The sequence below is a fragment of the Corythoichthys intestinalis genome, chromosome 9 (genome assembly GCF_030265065.1).
Source record: "Corythoichthys intestinalis isolate RoL2023-P3 chromosome 9, ASM3026506v1, whole genome shotgun sequence".
In the NCBI taxonomy this organism is placed as follows: Eukaryota; Metazoa; Chordata; class Actinopteri; order Syngnathiformes; family Syngnathidae; genus Corythoichthys; species Corythoichthys intestinalis.
The window spans coordinates 21493463-21513330 of NC_080403.1; the positions used below are offsets into that span (position 1 = coordinate 21493463).

Below are 19868 nucleotides of genomic sequence, written 5' to 3' on the forward strand. Positions count from 1 at the left end.
CCTACTGATGATGTATTGTCACATTGACCAGGACACTCCTATAAAAGATTTTAATCCCATTTTAGGGGTCTAAATAAAATGTTAATACAATATGAGGACAGTTGTTTGCAAGCAGCAAGTCATAGGATAAGCGAACAGAAGCAGAGCAAAGGGAGGTTTGGCACCTGAGATGATTCAGAAGTGAGAAAGAATTAGCAACATTTGAGATTGAAAGTTTACTTGATGTTTTTGACTTTTAATTGACCTGTATGTAATCAGGTACAGTGGTATGAAAAAGTATCTGAACCTTTTGGAATTTCTCACATTTCTGCATAAAATCACCATCAAATGTGATCTGATCGCTGTCAAAAATCACACAGATGGAAAAACAGTGTCTGCCTGAACTAAAACCACCAAACATTTATAGTTTTTTTTTTTTTTTAATATATATTTTAATGAGGATAGTATGCAAACAATGACAAAAGGGGGAAAAATGAGTAAGTGAACCATCACATTTAATATTTTTGGCAGCAATAACTTCAACCAGATGCTTCCTGTAGCTGCAGATCAGTCTGGCACATCAATCAGGACTAATCTTGGCCCATTCTTCTCTACAAAACAGCTGTAGTTCAGTCAGATTCCTAGGATGTCTGGCATGAATCGCTGTCTTTAGGTCATGCCACAGCATCTCAATGGGGTTCAAGTCTGGACTTTGACTTGGCCACTCCACGTGTATTTTGTTCTTCTGAAACCATTCTGAAGTTGATTTACTTCTGTGTTTTGGATCATTGTCTTGCTGCAGCATCCATCCTCTTTTTAGCTTCAACTGTCTGACAGACGGCCTCAGGCTTTCCAGCAAAACATCAGGGGATGGCGTGGCTCAGTGGTGGAGTAGTTGTCCCCCAACCCATAGGTTGTGGGTTCGATTCTCCACCCTGATGAACTCGCCTAAGTATCCTTGAGCAAGATACTGAACCCCGCATTGCTCCTGGTGCTGTGTCACCAGTAGGTAGATGGCAATGTGGTGTAAAGCTTTGAGTACCTTGAGAGGTAGAAAAGCGCTACACAAGTATAACACCATTTACCATCCTGATAAACTTGTTGTCCAGGCTCTGAGGCAGCAAAACAGCCCCAAATCACGATGCTCCCTCCACCATGCTTCACGGTGGGGATGGGGTGTTGATGTTGGTGAGCTGGTCCATTTTTCCTCCACACATGACGCTGTGTGTTACTCCCAAACAATTCAACTTTGGTTTCATTAGTCCATAAAATATTTTGCCAAAACCTCTGTGGAGTGTCCAAGTGCCTTTTTGCAAACAATAAATGAGCAACAATGTTTTTTTAGACCACAGTGGCTTTCTCTGTGGAGTCCTCCGATGAACACCATTGTTGGCCATAGTTTTACATATAGTTGATGTGTGCACCGAGATATTTGACTTTGCCAGTGATTTCTGTACGTCTTTAGCAGACATTCTACGGTTCTTTTTTTTACCTCTCTGAGTATTCTGCACTGAACTATTTGCGTCATCTTTGGTGGATGGCCACTCCTTGGGAGAGATGCAACAGTGCCAAACTCTCTCCATTTGTAGACAACTTTTCTGACTGTTGATTGATGATCATCCAGACTTTTAGAGATGGTTTAGTATCCTTTCCCAGCTTCATACAAATCAACAATCCTTGATCGCAGGTCTTCAGACAGCTCTTTTGACTGAGCCATGATGCACATCAGACAATGCTTTTCATCAAGACAATTCTTACCAGGTGTGTGTCTTTTATAGTGGGCAGGGCAGCTTTAAACCACTCTTCAGTGATTGGGCTCAGACCTGAATTAAATTTTTGGGTAAAAATTGGTTTCAATTGCTGTTTAAGTCTCCTTAGGCAGAGGGTTCACTTAGTTATTTTTCCCCCTTCTGTCATTGTTTGCATGCTATCCTCATTAAAGTATGAAAACCTATAAATGTTTGGGTGGGTTCAGTTAAAGCAGACACTGTTTTTACATCTGTGTGATTTTGACAAAGATCAGATCACATTTGATGGCAATTTTATGCAGAAACGTTCCATAAGGTTCAGATACTTTTCATACCACTGTAACTTAAGGCTGTTTCACACTAACGGCAGACTAGTGTGAAAGGTGCACGGCAAGGGCAAAACGGGAGGAGCCACGCAGGCTGACGTAGACACTGCCAGAAAGTGAAAAGCGGGTGGACTCTAGCAAACATATTTACTATAGTCGCAACCACCAATATTTCATTGTTGGACAAAAAAAAAAAAACTTTTCGTATTTCAGTAGGGGACATTATGATTGCCATGTAAAGAGTTTTACTAATGTCGGTAAGATGGTAACGTTTTTTTTGTTGTTGTTGTTATTCGCGAACTACATTTCCACACTGACGCACATTGAAGTATCCTTTAGTTTAGCAACGAGAGGTGTGACAGTCATTTTTCGAGTGTCCCAGAGCTCACAAAACTTTGAAAAAGCGTATTTATGAAGGTTTTGGCAGTCGTGAATTGCGTATATCCTTCTACCGAAACAGCTTGATCGCACAGATATACTGTAAGTACACCTGCCCTTCTGCTATTGCATTGTTGACGTCAGCTCGTTAGCTCTGTGAAAATAAAGTAAGTCTCTGTTTTGGCCTCAGTTCAAAATTATCTCAAGACTCTCCGCTCTGTTCAAAAAGGCCGCCGCGATTCATTTTCGCCAACAAGTCCCTTCCCACATACACTAAGCATGGGTAGCCGTTGAAACCTTCACACTAGGCTGCTGCTAGTTTTGAAAATTCCTTTAAAGTAAAACCCCCCTTACAATTAGTTTCGCTACCAATGAGGCTTAATTGTTTACATTTCCAATGCCAACTTAGTAGCTAGTGGTGCTTTTTTCTTTATGAGTTTGCTGTTATGATCACGCCCCCAGATAATTATAATTTTTTGCCATTAGAAAAGGTTACACTTTGAGAAACACTTAAAGACGTTGGTGGCCTTTCAACCTAATAGAATTCTAAACCCAGACTCAGTCTTACTCTGTCTCCTCTCATAGGTATGCTGCCATAGGCCTTGACAGCTGAGCAATGTCCTTTCAATCACCAAACTCTGCTTCTTCTCTTCTTACTATCCTTCTCGCGTCCTTTTCTCACCTTGTTTACAATGACATCACACCTAATACTATGGTATTTACTAGCTTTTTTCTATTTGTCTTTCCCTCTCCTGTGGCTGGTGCGCTCAGCTTCTGGAGGTGCGCCTTTACATTTATCTGCTTATTATCAGCTGTGATGAGGTTGGGAGTGGGCCAGCAACATCGTTGTTGCTGTCATCATTGGACTATTACTGTTGTTGACACAGCTGTTGTTTTTCCTATTGTCTACCCATCATTCCTGTTTTCTCTGTGTTTGTTTATTCTCTCTACCTCAAGCCAACCTGCCAAGTTTTTCCTAGTGTTAAAGCAAGAACCTCCGGACAAAGAGGCAGACAAACTCACCGCAATGCATAACAAATACTACAAGGTAATCAGAAATTCACTTTATACACTATATACAGTATATTGTATTAACAGATGGGCTAATTGCTGAACTCTACTGTGAACATACGCATATGAAGACACGTTGTTAATTCCAAGCATCATCCGTGAATAATTTTTGTTTACACCGAACTGCTGTTTTTCTTTTAACAGCTTAGCTCTGGACGATTGGTATGAAAAAATCAAAAGGCAGCATTGCAAAGTTAGTGGAATAAAGAAGACAAATGCATTTTAGTTATTACGATCAAAGGCAGTTGGAATGTGGTGGGCTGTCAGCAACGGAATACTGAGAGGATATTGTTATTATCATTTTACATGGGGGCTGCACTGGGACTATATTAAACTATATTTGTCTAAATGGAATTTCACATTCAAACCTTTAATATACTTTAAAGAAAAAAATGTGGGGGACAGATTGTGAAAGTTCCTCAATACAATTTTGGTGTTACCTTTTTGCCTAAGCCTTGAACGTACATCCAGTATTATATTTTTTTCAGAGGATGTCCTTGGCTGGCAATGCGGTTGATTTTCTTTCTTTTTTTCTGAGCATTTGGATAGTCTATTGTTGTTCAGATATAATGCTGTCTCACTCAAAGACATCGTATCTGACTGTTGCCGTGCAATTTTGCATAAGGTTTCACCTTGGTATGTCTATCAGGTTGTTTTTTTCTTTTTTTTTTTAAATGAGCGAGAGTATAATTCAGAAGACTGTAAAGGACCTTAGCAATGCAGACACACGTGTTCAAATAGCATAGAACAATGACTATTAAGCAATCACTAAAAGGAGTCAAGAATTTAGCTTCAGGATAACATTTCTGATTTCAATCCATTTTTTCCCCCTTTTATTAAAAAAGGACAATAGCATTATTCAGAGAAAGTTTAGCTCCATGTTTTTTTTACTTTTTTTATTGTTGTTTTTTTTTGTTTGTTTGATTTTTTTTTTTTTTTTACCCAGCAATAACTTACATAAACATCCATACATACAATTACTTTAATCTTAGTCAAATGTAGTTAAATATAATAAATCTTAAAATTTAAATGAAAGAAATAGTTATCAAACTGCTCGGTTAATTGAACCATTAGCTCCTTCGGTTCTCTCTTTGCCTTTTCAAATGTAAACTTCAGAAGGTGAGGTAAGACGACAATAAATATATGTGCTTGGAAACATACCCCCCACCCCAAAAAAAAAAAAAAAAAAACAATACTACGTTGTGTACGCAACAATGTTGCTAAAGGCAACTAGAAGACGTCTACAATGTGAGAAATAAAATTAAATCAATCAATAAATTCAATTAATCGTCCATCCCTAGTCACACCAATTCTGGTTTTTGTTTAGTCAAAAAACGACAAGCAAGCAAAAACGTAGCGACTTCCAGCTCTGTAAAAAGTTACAAGGTCATATCATCCTTTTAATTACGAACCAAATGAGGCGTGACATGACAAATCGTTTCATCTGGACTGGTGGGCTCGATTACAGCCCAATAACGACACAGACCTCCACCTAGTTTTTCTCTGTGGCTTTAGAACAATAAAGTGGGAGATGCAAAATAATGCCGAAAAAGTGAACAACAGCCATTTTTCAGTCATCATAGTGTAACAGCACCTCTAGGACATATCTCTTTGATCATACGCGGAAATTAACTCATTTGCTCCCAAAAACGTATAAATACGTTAAATTTTTTGTTTCACTATCCCAAAAACGTATTTATACGTTTTTTACGTTTTTTTTTCACAAGAGACATCTCTAGGTTCTGATGCAACTTCACTCCAAAGCACAATGGTCAAAATTCATTTTAAAGCAATAAAACTGGCCACTGGAGAGCAGTAGGGCATTTGGTAAGAAGTCATATGTCAGTATACGGAAGTCGGAAGAGGCAAGAAGTGTGAGAAAAATGTGGAGAACGACCCAGCTGGAAACGCGCGCGGCCAAACCAGTTCCCCCTCCAGGAACACAACATGCCCCACACAAGCCATGAGACAGCGGTCACCACACAGGTCCCCCCCAGAATCCACCCACACAGGACACCAGGCGCAACACGATTTAACTGAATGAACGGTCGAGCCGCACGGCCAGGGCGCCGGTCGAAGACGACCGAACGGACGACCAGGAGGACGTCCAGGGCGCCAGGTGTGGGAAGTCCGAGCAGGACGACCGGGAGGAGGTCCGGGACGCCAGGCGATAAAGGACCAAGCGCGACGACCAGGAGGACGTCGAGGACGCCAGGCAGCGGACGACCGAGCAGAACAATCCGGAGGACGTCCAGGATGCCAGGCGTTGGACATCCGAGCAGAACGATCGGGATCACCAGTGTAGCGGATGATGTTGTTGAGTCTGTGTTGCTCATTGAGTAGAGTTCGCTTTGCCGTGTTCGGCCGCTCATGTCTCTCTAGTGTCTCGTGACTCAGCCAGTAACGCGCACAACAGCGTCATCTCTCAGTTCAATAGTTTAGTTATGTGTAAATAAATTGTTACTTTGTTATCAAAAGCTCTATTTGTCTCGTTGTTTATGTTATTTTGTGGAAGGAAAACATTATTCAGATGATGAACAAAAGCAAAAAATAGCTGCGTTTAGGTCAAAGTTATGTTTCAAATGTATGCTTTACAAAAAGCTCAATTTCTCTGGTTTTTCATCAGAAATTGAAAAATTAAAAAAACTAAGCTTTTTTCTAATGCTGATGGATGAAGAATGGAAAAAGATATGAACTAACTTTTTTTTCCTGCTGAAAGAAGAGAGTCTAATCTTTCTTTTGGTGGGTTCCATGTTTATATAGCAATAGAACTGAATTTTCTGTGGGCCTTGTAAAATCAGTCAAAATCCAGAAAAACGGCCGGGAGTGAAGGGGGTTGCTCCGGTGAAAATGGCTGGGAGTGAATGAGTTAACAGGGGCCGGGTGAATGGGGGGAGCATAGCCCCCTCAGTGGCCGAAAATGTCATTGCTTGTAATTGACTTTATATATGATTTTAAAATAATACTTTGCTGGCAAAATGTTGTCTATAAAGGTTGTAAAACATGTAAAGCATATTTTTCGAACAGATCATGTGACTAGCACCTTAGAGACGGTCATTTGCTTTGCTTAGCCAAAACCACATGAGGACAGAAGATGCAAGATGGATATTCATAATTATTTCAAACCACAGCTTTCAAAAGCTATAACAACTACTATGCGAGAACCAAGGATTGAAGATTTGGACCATGAAATGCCAGAGAGCACCGCCAAAATGGTGAGGGAAGTTTCAGTTTGCCAACCTAAAGACGTTAATTGTACAACAGAGCCACCACCGGGCGTACCATATTCAATGAACAGCTGTACTAAGCAGCCTGACTTAGAATTCCCCTCAAAAATGATGGGAAAAAAAAAAAAAAAAACCACTCGTTGTCAGCGTATTATTATAAATATTCCTGGCTGGAATATTTTATCAAAAGGATGCGGCGTCTACTTCTCCACTCAGTAAGACAGAAAAACATGCGTGCGCACACACACAGTTGGGACTCAATCTGAGCCCGGGCTAAGCTACTATCCAAGCATATATCTTGTAATTCATTTTATTGCTGACACTGTGTTTCAGGGTCATCAACATGTTTTTGCCACCTCCCCCGCCACAAAAGTCAAACTCCGCCTAAGTCTCTATGTCTTGGATATACTGTACAATATATGATATAATATATTGATATGTACTGGGAGGGTGGCAGCCAATGCTCCCACTTCAATGGTATGGACATCTATCGCCGTCAGTAGCAGTGTTGTGTGTTGAGTAAGAATCACGCTGAAAAGCATGAGATCAATATCCAAAATCTAGAATCTAAGTTCACTTTATTAGCTATACCACAGGCTAATTAGGTCCATTTCAAAGTTTTATGGCAAAATATGCCTTTGAATTAATAATAGTTTATTGGCTCTCATTAAAAGAAAGTGTCGAGACTATCATTCATTCACTTTGCAACCAACTTCAGCAGTACCTTCTCATTCGCCCCGCGGGTCACGGCCACGGAGCTCGGCCAGCTTGTGAAATATTAAGTGTGTTGAATCATAATAAATGTGACAGAAGAAGCCTCATGGGACTCTTTGCCTTCGGGCTCAACACACATTGCTGCGGACTTTATGGCGCCTTTAAATCAATTTCTCACAAAGCAGTTGTTGTTTTCTTACACTGAACACCAAAGTCATAAATATGTTGCTTGAGGGAGGTTAGCAGTTGGAATAAACCACAATATAAAAAACAACCACTCTTATTTCATTAAGTTGTTAAGCGTGTGTCGTAAAATGTATGGTTCTCGTGATGGTGTCGGAAAAGTTTATGATTTATAAATTTAGATGTACCTGAACAATGGCATTGAAAACACAATGAAATGCTTTATTGCAGTTACGGGCAAACTTTTGGAATTTATAAGCTGAAATCATGCTCCAAGATGTAAGAAAACATTAAGGATATGTGACTTCTGGGTGAAATTTCCAGATGGCTAAAAATGCACTACAACCTAAATTGATTTTCGCAAATCATTTGACTGCGATGACCAGGTGTTCAATATTTCCGAACATTTTTAACGGCTTGTTCTCTAACTAGAAGCTGAAATCCAAAATTAACCAATTATTTTCTTGGTTCAATTACAATTGGTATTTAAACGTTCATCATCTTCACGATGTTCACATTTTGACATTATAAGACAAAGATGACACTTGACAATATCAAAACCGCCTTAACATTGTCAGGCTTAAAACAGGATCACCTAAGAGTTAAACATTGCACAGTTGGACATATGCATTCAAAAGTTTGAAGAAGGTCAAGTTAAGTCCACCTGCTTGTGACACACTGAACTGACAGTCGGCCAACGTAGCCAACTGTCGGCCAACTGCCGTGTTTGCAACAAAGTGTAAGCAAAAGCATATCGACTTCATTTTCACTGTTGCTTACATAAACTCCGGGTGCCTGCCAACAAGCCGCAACTGGCAAGTCTTTTGCTTGTGTAAGACGAAGAAACAACGCTTGACGCACAAGTTATGGAGAAACCGCATCAAATGGTGGATGAGTGAAATTGATGATTTTAAAATTCACATGACTCCTTGTGCAGTTTTCATGGTGAAAATACATTTAACTCCCACCCATTCAGAGTCTAAACAAGAACTACAGTACAGCTATTTTTTAGACTTGGGCGGACATATGGTGTTCTGGCTGTACTTTTAGTGGCCATGTCCTACCTTTCAGCATATTTGTTTTGCCCAAATCCCTGGCAAAGAGGAATGTTTTCACTTTCACTGCCTTTCTGTTGAATGGCTCACAAATGACAAATTTGAAGACCACTTCCTCAGACGCATTGCCACGTCCTGAAAAACCATTTTAGGTAAAAAAATTGTGTCAATTCTGCACATTTTCTTGCGTGGAAATCATGAAAAAGGGATCATTTTTATCAGTGGTTCCTACTCGACTAAAGCCCTTGAAGACATTTTTTTTTTATTTAGGGCTAAATATATTAAAAAAACACTTGACTTGATTTGACAGGTCTCTGTCATTTCTGACTTTAGCCCACTTGAGAATATGGCCTTGATTGCCTTTTGATGGCATCCTGAAATTCCAAGTGAAAGCCAATTATTTAGTACAAAGTGAATGTAAGGACTGTAATAATGTGATGATCCCCTGCATTTGATGTAAATCTGGCATTCTTAGAGAGAGAGCGTATATGATGTTAATAACTTACCCCAGTGTGGTCATGGTGACGATGGTGTACCAGAAAGAGGCTGGGATGCTGGTAAACTTGCTGGAGCTGGAGCCTTTCTCAGCATAGAACATGACCGTCGCAAAGATAATGATTGCCATGGTAAGAGAAAAGAGCAGAAAACCCAGCTCTGAAGCACAACTCTTGAGCGTATAGCCCAGGATACGCAGGCCCTGCGAGTGGCGTGAGAACTTGAAGATGCGAAAGACTCGGAAAACCCGCAGTGTGACGAAAGCGCCGCTCACGTCCTCATTGTTTGTCATTACCAGGCCGATGTAGTACGGCAGGATGGCCACCACATCGATAATGCTCATCACAGAACGCATGAAGCGGTAGCGGCTCGGGGCGGCGAACAAGCGCAGAAGGTACTCCACCGTGAAAATCATGACGCAGGCTGTGTCCATGCAGAAGAACGCCACCGTGTAGCGCTCGCCGCATGGCATGTCCTTTTGGGTGGCGGTAGAACCACACGGCACCGTCTCCACCACATTGGTGATAACAGAGATAGCAATAAAGAAGCCGGTGACGTAGTAGAACACCAGTGCCATGGTGGAGGTGTGAGGGTTCTCAAAAGCACGCCACATGGTCTCTCTGAAGTTCATGTGAGGCAGCTTGACGTCCTTATTCTCTTCCAGGTCGTCTTGAAGTCGCTCTAGGTTTTCCCGCTTCCGATCTTTGTATTCTTCATAGCAGCAGTCGCCGATGATCTCCGGGATGATGCCGAAGAAAGTCAGTTCCTCGTCATAGGCTGATATGCACTCGTGCCGTGGGTAGTGCAGCTTCCCAGTCCGGTAGAAGTTGAGGATGCTCCGAAAGGCATCGGGGTCTCGGTCGAAGAAGTACTCCTTGGTTTCCTCGTTGTAGAAAAAGTCTTTCTCAGAGCTGCCGAGTAGGGTGTCTGGGTACCGATCCAGAGTTGTCCTCCACGTTTGGAATCTACGGCCGCTCACGTTCAGGACAATAAGCTCGTCCTGTCGGCGACGGTGGTCTCTCGGCGCCACAGGCATGGGGCAGCTAGCGACGGGCATCCAGCCAATGGCTGCTGCCCGTGCGAAAGGAAGCCAGGCAGCGACTCCCGTAGCCATGGCAAGTCTTGGAAAAAGATCTCTTCACCTTCAGGCTTCCTCAAAATCAGCTGACATCTGCCAGAAGAGCAACATTAGCAACATTAGCACTAAATGAATAGCCAGTATGTTATGTATTTATTGTTCAGGTTATAATAACAGTACTTTCCTTTCATACTATGCCTTGTTTTCCTCAGTCCTTCATTAATGTGTTGTCAATTGATGTTTTCACTTCCACCTGTTCTTGTATGCTATTTACCTTGTGTTAACCAATCTGATCACCAGCCACTAGTGTCTAGTCCAGGTGTGTCTCGTCTCATCAGTTTGTGCCTTTGTTTCTTTAAGTCAGTTCATTTTTGCTGGTTTGTTTTCTGATTTTCATTAGTCATGTGCAGAAAACCTAACCATTTTGTTTTCTGTCAGAATAGGTTTATTTCCTGTTTCTTTATTACTTTCAGTTTTGATTTATTTTTTTATCTCATTCATTTTAATTTTTTGTAATTCTAAGTTCCCTGTTTGCCTTTTTAAATTTCTGTGAATATGTATTTTTGAAGTCAATTGTACACTCCTGCCTTGCATACCTTCATTTGGGTCCATCTTTTTTCACCTTCACTGCCATCAACACCGTCGCAAATAGTGAGAAATTGCAAGCAATACCTCTATGGGTACTTTTGCCCAAGACAGGGCTTTTGGCAGCATCTTGTGTCCTCAAGGAGCCTTTTCATGATCCAAAAAAATCAGCAAATAGGTGAATTTGCAAGAATACAGGGATGCAGGTCTTGTAAAAATTCATATTAATAATTTATAAGTTCATTTGCATCTGTGGTTATCCGTGTGTTTTCTTTAAGTAAATTCAGTAATGTCACAGACAAGTTGGAGTATATTGCACCTGACTTTTGGAAAAATAAGAATAGGTCTACTATGGACTGCTTACAAGTCAATTTTAGGGCACATTTTGAAAACAACTACAGTATTTGTATTCACCTTCAAACCAAAGGATTGACCATTTAGAAATTCTCGTGATCTTATTACATATATTTGTGATTTGCGGTGGGTATAGCTGTAGTAACTGAGGAAAACCCAAGCAGGGGGAAGAAAATTCAAACCTGTTGAATGCTGATGTACAGTATATGTTCAGTTTTGAAGGATTACACATTAAATGTAGTCACCTTTGCTGTAAAATGAGGGGAAAGTCAATGAGAAGATATTTTTTCAATCCCCTTAATTGCCAAATTTTAAAGTTTCCATCACCTAAACACAGTGCGATGTGATAGATATATTTCCAGGCATAAATAAAGCAATTAACTCACCATTTAAACTGGAGTTAAATCCAGGGTGGTAATCTTGAGCAGAGACGGCGGTCCATCCAGCGGGAAGAAGCGGCGGACAGCACCTCTCCTCTGCTGGCGGATCCACAGCCTCCTGCGCCGACAAGCACAGCGTATACAGGCTGCTGGATGGATGGAGAGAGAGAGACAGAGAGAGAGAAAGAGACTACTAGAGTCTGTCCGGTGGGGAGGGCAGGATTGGTGTGCCGTCTACATCCTGACTTCTTGATTTTTTTTTTCTCTTCAAAGCGTCGATGAGTGCAAAGCGAGACGCACGCTGCGCCTTTCTAAAGCCTCGCTCCCAACCAAAAGTAGAAGTGTGCGCATCTCTCTCCTTGCCTGATGGTTTCATCAACCCTCCTCCTCCTCACGACACAGTCCTGTGTGACACAAATTACTCTGTCACTTTTGATAAATTCAACAAGTTAGTATAACCAGAGGCTTTGATTCCTCTTCCAGTTCACTTTGAGATTTTTTTTTTTTTTTTAAAGCAAATCAAGTTGTCTTCAAGTTGTCTTTTAAGTTGCCCTTTAATATATGGTTCAGGTAAGGTTGATTTTCTGGCGCAATGAAGGAAATGAATCTGGAATTTGAATATGAAATTCTAGCTGAATTTTGTCAGTATTAAAATTTCAGTTGCAAAAGTTTTAGTTGCGAAATTCAGTCACAAGAAAAAGGTGGCAAATAATTCAGTTGTAAAAAATTCAGTCATAAAAATTCTGTTGTACAAATCTCAGTCAAAAAGTTCACACGCAAAAATCCCGTCACACATATTTATTCACCAAAATTCAGCTTCAAATAATGGAGTTGCAAAAAATTCACTTGCAATATCAGAGTACCTAAGGATAGGAATCACTGCTTGTGTCATTTTATCGGACATTCAGGCATACAGTCACAGGTACGTTCCATCGGTAGTAAGAGGGAGATTGATTGCTTCTGCTTGGATGTTGCAACTGAATATTTTCGCAACTGATTTATTGATTTGAATCTGAATTTCAATGATGACAAACTTAAGTGTAAGGAATTTCATATTCAAACTCCGATGACAAAGATTTACTTCCATACACAAAACAAATAGCATCATGAAAGGGTAAAAGCTATGAATTCTTGACAGGAGAAGTATCTAGCCATTAACTGCGAGCGTAAATTAATTTGAGGTTTTTTTCCATATATTTCTTGAAAGAAGATTGTCTTCGAGGTCTAGTTATAGCTATATGTGTTATATGAATCAAAAAGGTACACGCTAAAAGTTGTTTCGGTGAATTAAGGAAATTAACTAAAAGAAGGAAGTTGAAAATGAAGCAATCTGGGATAAATAAAAGTAGCCCTGTGAAGCAGGAATAGGCAAAAGCTTTCACAAGGTGTAAATAATCAGCGTTGGGAATAATGCCGTTATAAATAACGCCGTTACATAACAGCGTTATTTTTTCAGTAAAGGGGTAATCTAACTAATTATTTTTTCCGCCGTTACCGTTACTGACGGTCAAAAGAAGAACTACCAGCCGTAGCGAGTCTACTCTGCTTTGTTAATTTGTCATCCAAGACTTGGGGTGCAATCAGTGGCAATGAAAATAGTAAACACACATAGCCTACCTTTGCAAGAACCGTGGAATTGCCGTTTGATACGGTTATAATGTGCAGGTCCTGCACCCATCCGCAGCAAAACTGTTCGTAGCTTTGTAGCGATTTGTAATTTCGGAATCGCTGATGAGTTTAGTAACATACACCAAACAATAAATACAGCAGAATGTCCATTTCGCGTAATTGTGACATCATTACTCCATTTGTCTTCGGCTTGCTCGTAAGGGTCAACATTGTTTATAAGTTTGATTGCATATCTGTTCTTCACCTTAGTAACGAGTTTGTCTCCTTATTGAACTGGCAAGTTAAAGTTTAAAGACCAAATGTGAAGTAATTTCATAACATGCCAAATAGGGTTACAATTAAAGTAATTAAACATTTTCCAACAAATAAAGCATGAAAAAAATAATTCATATGTTGTATATTTGACAAAATAATCGCGTTTCCGAAGTTCGAGCCTGAAAGGGGACGAACCCGGAAGTGAAACGTCACACCGAGAACAGCGATGGCAGCGCTCCATACGGCCGCCATACAAAGCCCTTCAAACAATGATTCCAACAGCGATATAAGCGATAGATCGAGCGCAAGGGAGGAGAATGGAGATCCAAGTTTTTGAAGAGTTAGAGGAAGAAGAGGAGCTTGGAATTTTATGTTGGACCTAACATGTATTAGCCAGATGCTAATCAGGATGCAAACAATGTGCCTGGACTACCTGACATGGAATGGAGACAAGACCCATCAAGATTACAAGATTGGTAAGATATAGGCTGTTATTATTTCCATGATTTGAAAATGCAGGCATTTGCACATAATTTTATGTTTTTGTCTATCTGATGACATTGTTTAAAAAAAAAGAAAAAAAAATTCTGACTTCATGTTCATTTTGGCAGATCCGGCAGCTCTCATGCATATAAAATAATAATATAAAAACATTGGGGGAAAGAAGGAGATGAGTCGTTGATGGCTCTCTCCACTTTATTGTAGCAACAATAAGAAAACAAAATACTGTAATAGCGGACTGCCGCCACATTCGACTGCAAAGTTTTGCTTCTCCTCATCTCCCCCTCGCCTCCTACTACTCACAGCTCTCCAGTCCCAGCGTCTCTTAAACGGATCGTGCATAGTGTCTTGTTATGAGCTTTTTGTTGACAAAGGTATCAAACACATGACGTGCTGACAACTTTGTTTCTCTATTAACACATGAAGCTAACAGTACGAACACAGCTTGGGGCTCCCGGCAGGCTGTGCGGAGCGATAGATAATGCCTGTGCCTCTCTATCACACTCCCGTGTCACGTGACCAAAACAAGAGTAACGTTGCGTGCACATCAGGGTACCTCGAAAAACATATCAGAATATTACACGCAGTTACGACATTACAGTATAAAATAAAATAATAATGGTGCACTGAGAAGCTGGACCAACAAATCACACTGCTGACATTTAAAAAAAAAAATTGAAATGTGCGGCATCTTGGGAGCAAGCAGCCAGGATCAAACGGTATTTCAAGACTATTGCATTTACTGTCTTTTTCAAAAAGAAGGAAGATGGTTCAAAACGAGTCAGAAAAGCACATAGAAAAGAAAGAAAAAAAGGAAAGTCCCACAGCATGGCAAGTGGGCATTTGCGTTTTGTTTTCAGCACCATTTTCTGCATAATGTAATGTCCGTAACTGTGAGCAGGCCCGTGAAGGGGCCATCGGACAGCAGAGTGGTGACGTAGCGGGAAGTGAGGAAAAGAGTGCGGCGTGAGAGCGAAGTTGGCGGTTGCATGTTGCAGCAGTCCACTGTTATTTTTGTTATTTGTTACTTAACTGTGGCCACAATAAAGTGAAGGAAGCCATCATTCGCTCCTCTCCTTTCTATTTCCCTGTTCGGGCTATTACAATATGTTCCGGGACCTGTCCACATGCCGTCATCCCTGCGCTGTCATATGTACTTTGCCTTCCGGCACCTTATGATTTACAAATTAAGCACTGTTCCACAACAGTTGGCAGCTCTGCTTTGACAAAGTCATCAGTCATCTATCCAAAAATCACACTTACTTTTTTGCAAATCCTTGATCATAAGCAGACCGGTTGAGGAAGCAGGCATCTTCGAAGTCCTTATAGCAGAGAACACGACTCGATGATGGCGTGAAATTCATTCGCTTAGTGCGAACAAAAGATGTCCATTTACGTGCCCTGCTATCCTTCAGCCACTCATACAACTTTTCTTTAGATTGAGAAAAATACATCGCCACACACTGCCGTGGCATCTTAACGAGATGCAATGCAACAATACTGTGTGTATGGCGGACTTCCCTCGCAGTTCTCGGTGTGACGTCAATTCCGAAGATTTCCGAAGATTGTCGAAGAAAAGCATTTTCATTGTCAAGGGCGCTATGGGTTAAACAAAGAATCTGGAAGGGTTGCGTTAAAAAAAATAACGAAAATATGCTTATAATTGTTTAGCCATTGATATTATTCCAAAACATGGTTGGCCAACCTTACTTCACATTTGGCCCTTAATGTCCCGCGAGCCAGACCTGCTTCCAATATGGCTGCGTTGTTGTCAAGTCTCACGTGATCCCCATTCTGTGACGTAAACGCTCGAGCTTAATAGCGCACGTGTATTTGTTGTTAATAAAGTTTTGTTTTTTTTTTTCTTTTTAAACAAACTTCAGAGCCGGTGTTTTGTAAACACACACGCGCAAAACAGATGCAGACATACTGTACAACAACTTCTTTTTAAAGTAACGGAAATAGTTACTTTCCCTGGTAACTAGTTACTTTTACTATAGAGTAATTCAGTTACTAACTCAGGTACTTTTTGGAAGAAGTAGTGAGTAACTATAACTAATTACTTTTTTAAAGTAACGTGCCCAACATTGTAAATAATACATGTGTTTAACTATTGTTGCAATCTCCTTTTGCATGTATTACTGCTTCTCCTTAACCCTTGAGAGTCGAAGGACGCGCCGGCGCGTCCTCAGCGCACGTCGTCTTTGAAGCGCCCTCACGTTTTAATTACGTCACCCACATGCCGTTGGTTGGTCTCGTTTTAAAGTGCGGAAGTTGCGGTTTACTCTCGTTATTATTTGAAGTCAATCGACCAACTAGAACGTGAGATATTGTCATTTAAGTTTTATAGTTTTATTGTCCTCTCAAAAAAACAGTAAAACGCTGCACGGATCATTTGTTTATGTCTATATTTCCATCATTTCTTGTCATTTTTCAAAACGGAAGCTCCATGAAAAAAACACAAATCAAACGAACCCTTTCGAAGTCACAGTGGAAGCACAAAATGGTTTTTTTTTATAAATATAACTGCCGTGCGAGGTTCTACCGGACGACAGGGAGGAGTGTTCTGAAGCAGCGAGGTGGCGAGCGACGGCCGTTTAGATCGAGCAGCGACTCTGTGTGACTTTGACAATGAATGGAAAACTAAATTTAGCGCAAGCAATTGTGCTTTTTGATCAACTTGAGGAAGAGGATCATCGTCCTCTTCGGAAGAGTCCTCGAGTGAAGATAGTGACGGATTTGAACACGTGGGTGGCACCATTGACGAGCAGAGGTAAGCCAACTCACTTTTTTTTTTTTAATGCTGAAAAAGTTTCTTTTGAAATTTTCTTTTGATATTGCAAGACAAAGTTAATTTTGATGCAATATAAGTGTGTTTGTGTATATAATAATAAAATGTGCATACCAGATCAAAGTCGTACGTGCACTGTGGGTATCCCAGGCAGGAATTTATAATTTGTGGTGTTCTTTCTATATGAAGATTAGGGATGTAGCACATATTCAGCTATGGTATTCTTTCTATTGTCATACATATAGATTTCAATTATTATTTATTGCTGTATATATTTTTATTTTATACTTTATTATTTTCATAAATACTGACTTTTTTTCATGTACATTTATAGTGACAATGAAAGTAAAGTGAAATGAAAATGGAAGGGTGGAAAGAGGACCGACACCCCATGGAAGTGTGAGCTGTGTGATGTAGCCCTGTGTCTAATTCCAGGACGAAAATGCTTTTCGGAGTGGCATGCCTGAAAAAAATTTAACTTGTTTATTGTAAATATTTTTGAAAATACTTTTTTTCCCCAATGTTATATATATTTTTTTTCCCCACAATCAGTCTTCTCAATTTGTGTATATAAATGTGTGTTCAAGAAGCTTGATTGTGTGTACATAGTTTTCATCAGGTGATGGGCCGCAATACCTAAACTCATGAAGAGATGGCCTCTAAACACTTTTTGTGTTAGATGGTGTATATTTTTTTACTGTTCTTCACTGTTTGGTCTGCTGTATATAACCTGTTTTGACTAGAGCATGTATAAAGGCAAAAACGCCTATGGCTATACCTGTTGTTTATGTTGAATTGTCAAATATAAGACTATTTATTCTAATTTTTTTTGGTTGAATGTTCATCCTAACATGTTGAATAAATATTACAAAGTTTCAAAACGGTTCGTTACGCATGTTTGGTTGTCAATTGGACATCAATATTAAAAATTTTGACAAAACGATTTTGGAATTTTTGGTCTTTTTGGGCCCAAAATGATGATTTATAATTGGTCAGTGAAGGAAACAACAGTTTGGACATGAAGTTCAAGGTGTCACAAAAAAAGGGACCAAACCAGGCCATCGTAAACAATTCTTTCTTTGAAATATAAAGGCAACTTCAAAGGCATGCAAAATCAGACAAAATAGGCCCAGACCTTAAAGGGTTAAACATTTTTTAAACCATCATTACTATTTAAAGGTTTCTAATTTCTGTATTTCAACTAGGCATGTGGCAGTATAACATTCTGATGGTATGATAACCTTAGGCCAGAATATCACAGTATCACGGTACTGCAATTACAGCTTTGAAATGTTTTATTTTGAGATGTTCAGGTTAAAAAATAAATAAATTTTTTCCATTGAACAGGATTTTTATTTTAAAAACATATTAGCAAATTGCAACATAAGTGTAATGTTAAGTTAAAAATAACAAAAAAGTACTGAAATATTCTAAATAAAATTAAAATAAATGCAGTCCTTTAGGTGAGCCTAAACGCACAGCCACAGCTCAACATTATTACTATCAGAACAAAAATAACTGAATTATTTACCATAAAAAGCAGATGTTTATGACTCGTATCCTGTTTACATTATAAACACACTCGCTTTCTCAACACACATAGTTGCCAAAGAGAGAAGAACACATGTTTTATCACAGCTAGACACACTAAACATGCTGTAGTTAAATCTCGTAGCTGGTCGGAAACGTTCATGACAGTGTTTACAAGAGGTGTGCGAAATTTCCGATTCTTATATATTTCGCAATTTGGCCGTGGAATATTCGAGAACGATTCACAAACATCTAAATTCCGATTATTGAAATATGTCAAGTAAAGCAGAACTAAAACACAGTCAGCACGCTCTTCGGGACGGAATGAATGAGGAATGGACCATCATGATTGTTATTAATGACAATACTCAACTCACGGCTCTGGCTCAACTCATGCCGCTAGATAAATAACAATACTACCTGACTGCTTCCGACAGCCGCTACAAACTACGCCCACATAATGCTACGGTAGATATCACATGTATAAAGAACTAGATGCGAAATGACTCTGTGGCGTTAGCAGCACATGTATAGAAAACTAAATGCGAAATGACAGACTTGCTGGCGTTGGTAAACAGCCGCCATCTTAAAGCAGTAGACTTCCCTTGAAGGCTGTTGTAGCGAACCTTCAAAGCAAACTTAATTGGCAAAATCTTGACTTGAATCTATCTTTAAAACAGTTTTAAAACTTTCAAATGTCGAAAGTAGATGAAGGGAAATTATGGAAGAACGGGAGCAATTTTAACAACTTTAAAGGTTGATTCAGAGAGGCTTTTTGTACAATTTTGTAATTAATGTACGAAACATTAAAAGCAGCTAATGGCTGTGTGTCTTTGGGGGGGTCATTAATAATCGATTTATAATCGAATTGTTGCCTCTGAATTGTAATTGAATCATTAGGTGCCCAAAGATTCTCACCTCTAGTGTTTACGAACATTGGCTTTTGTATAAATGCAAAATCAAAATTGAAGGTATTGCCTCCTTGTCAGCCACCCTCCGCAAACATGTTTTACATGTCGGTTGGCCCTCCCGTCAACTTTTCTGTAGCCGAAGTATTCCCATACGAGCGATTTCGTTTTCTTCGATTGGAGAAAAAGTTCAGGAGTTTTACCTCCTCCAGCCATCATGTAGAACAGCTGACTGAGCAACAACTGGTGAGGGAGTGTTGAGCCTTGCAGCTGCAAGCGAGGAATTTCTCCATGCACTTTTGAGTCATAAAAAATAGCTAATACCGTAGGGATGGTGTGACAGAAAATTTTTACGGTTTTGAAACCTTGACATTTTCCTACCACGGTATGCCTTGAAACCGGTAATCGTCACATGTGTAATTGCAACATCAATGCTAGTTCAGTTAACTCTTTTATGGACTTTTGCTTTGTGTATTGGCATTAACCTAGTGGATATAGTGGTATGGTTAAATTTCCAAAGTTTAAAATTCTCTTTTTTTTTTTTTTCTTTTTTTTTTTTGTTTTTGTTTTGCGACCCCAAATGTCCAATATCTTTAACTCATAAATGGGATCACTCACAAGCCAAGGCACTGCTGAATCTTCTAAACGGATAGAATAGTTTGTGTTAATGCCATTCCATTT

At 39.8% G+C, this 19868-nt stretch overlaps 1 protein-coding gene across 2 annotated transcripts in view; it reads right to left on the reverse strand.

The window, feature by feature from the left end:
• The window catches only part of LOC130921820 (potassium voltage-gated channel subfamily D member 3-like), a 132204-nt gene extending 120314 nt beyond the window's left edge, over positions 1-11890 (reverse strand). For both annotated transcript variants that reach the window (XM_057846119.1, XM_057846118.1), the window contains exons 1-2: positions 11580-11890; positions 9188-10347 (exon numbers count right to left, since the gene is read on the reverse strand). In XM_057846119.1, the coding sequence (XP_057702102.1) occupies positions 9188-10290 (1103 nt within the window). In that variant the 5' untranslated portion in view covers positions 10291-10347; positions 11580-11890. The remainder of the gene's footprint in view (positions 1-9187; positions 10348-11579) is intronic.
• Between the last annotated feature and the right edge of the window lie 7978 nt (positions 11891-19868).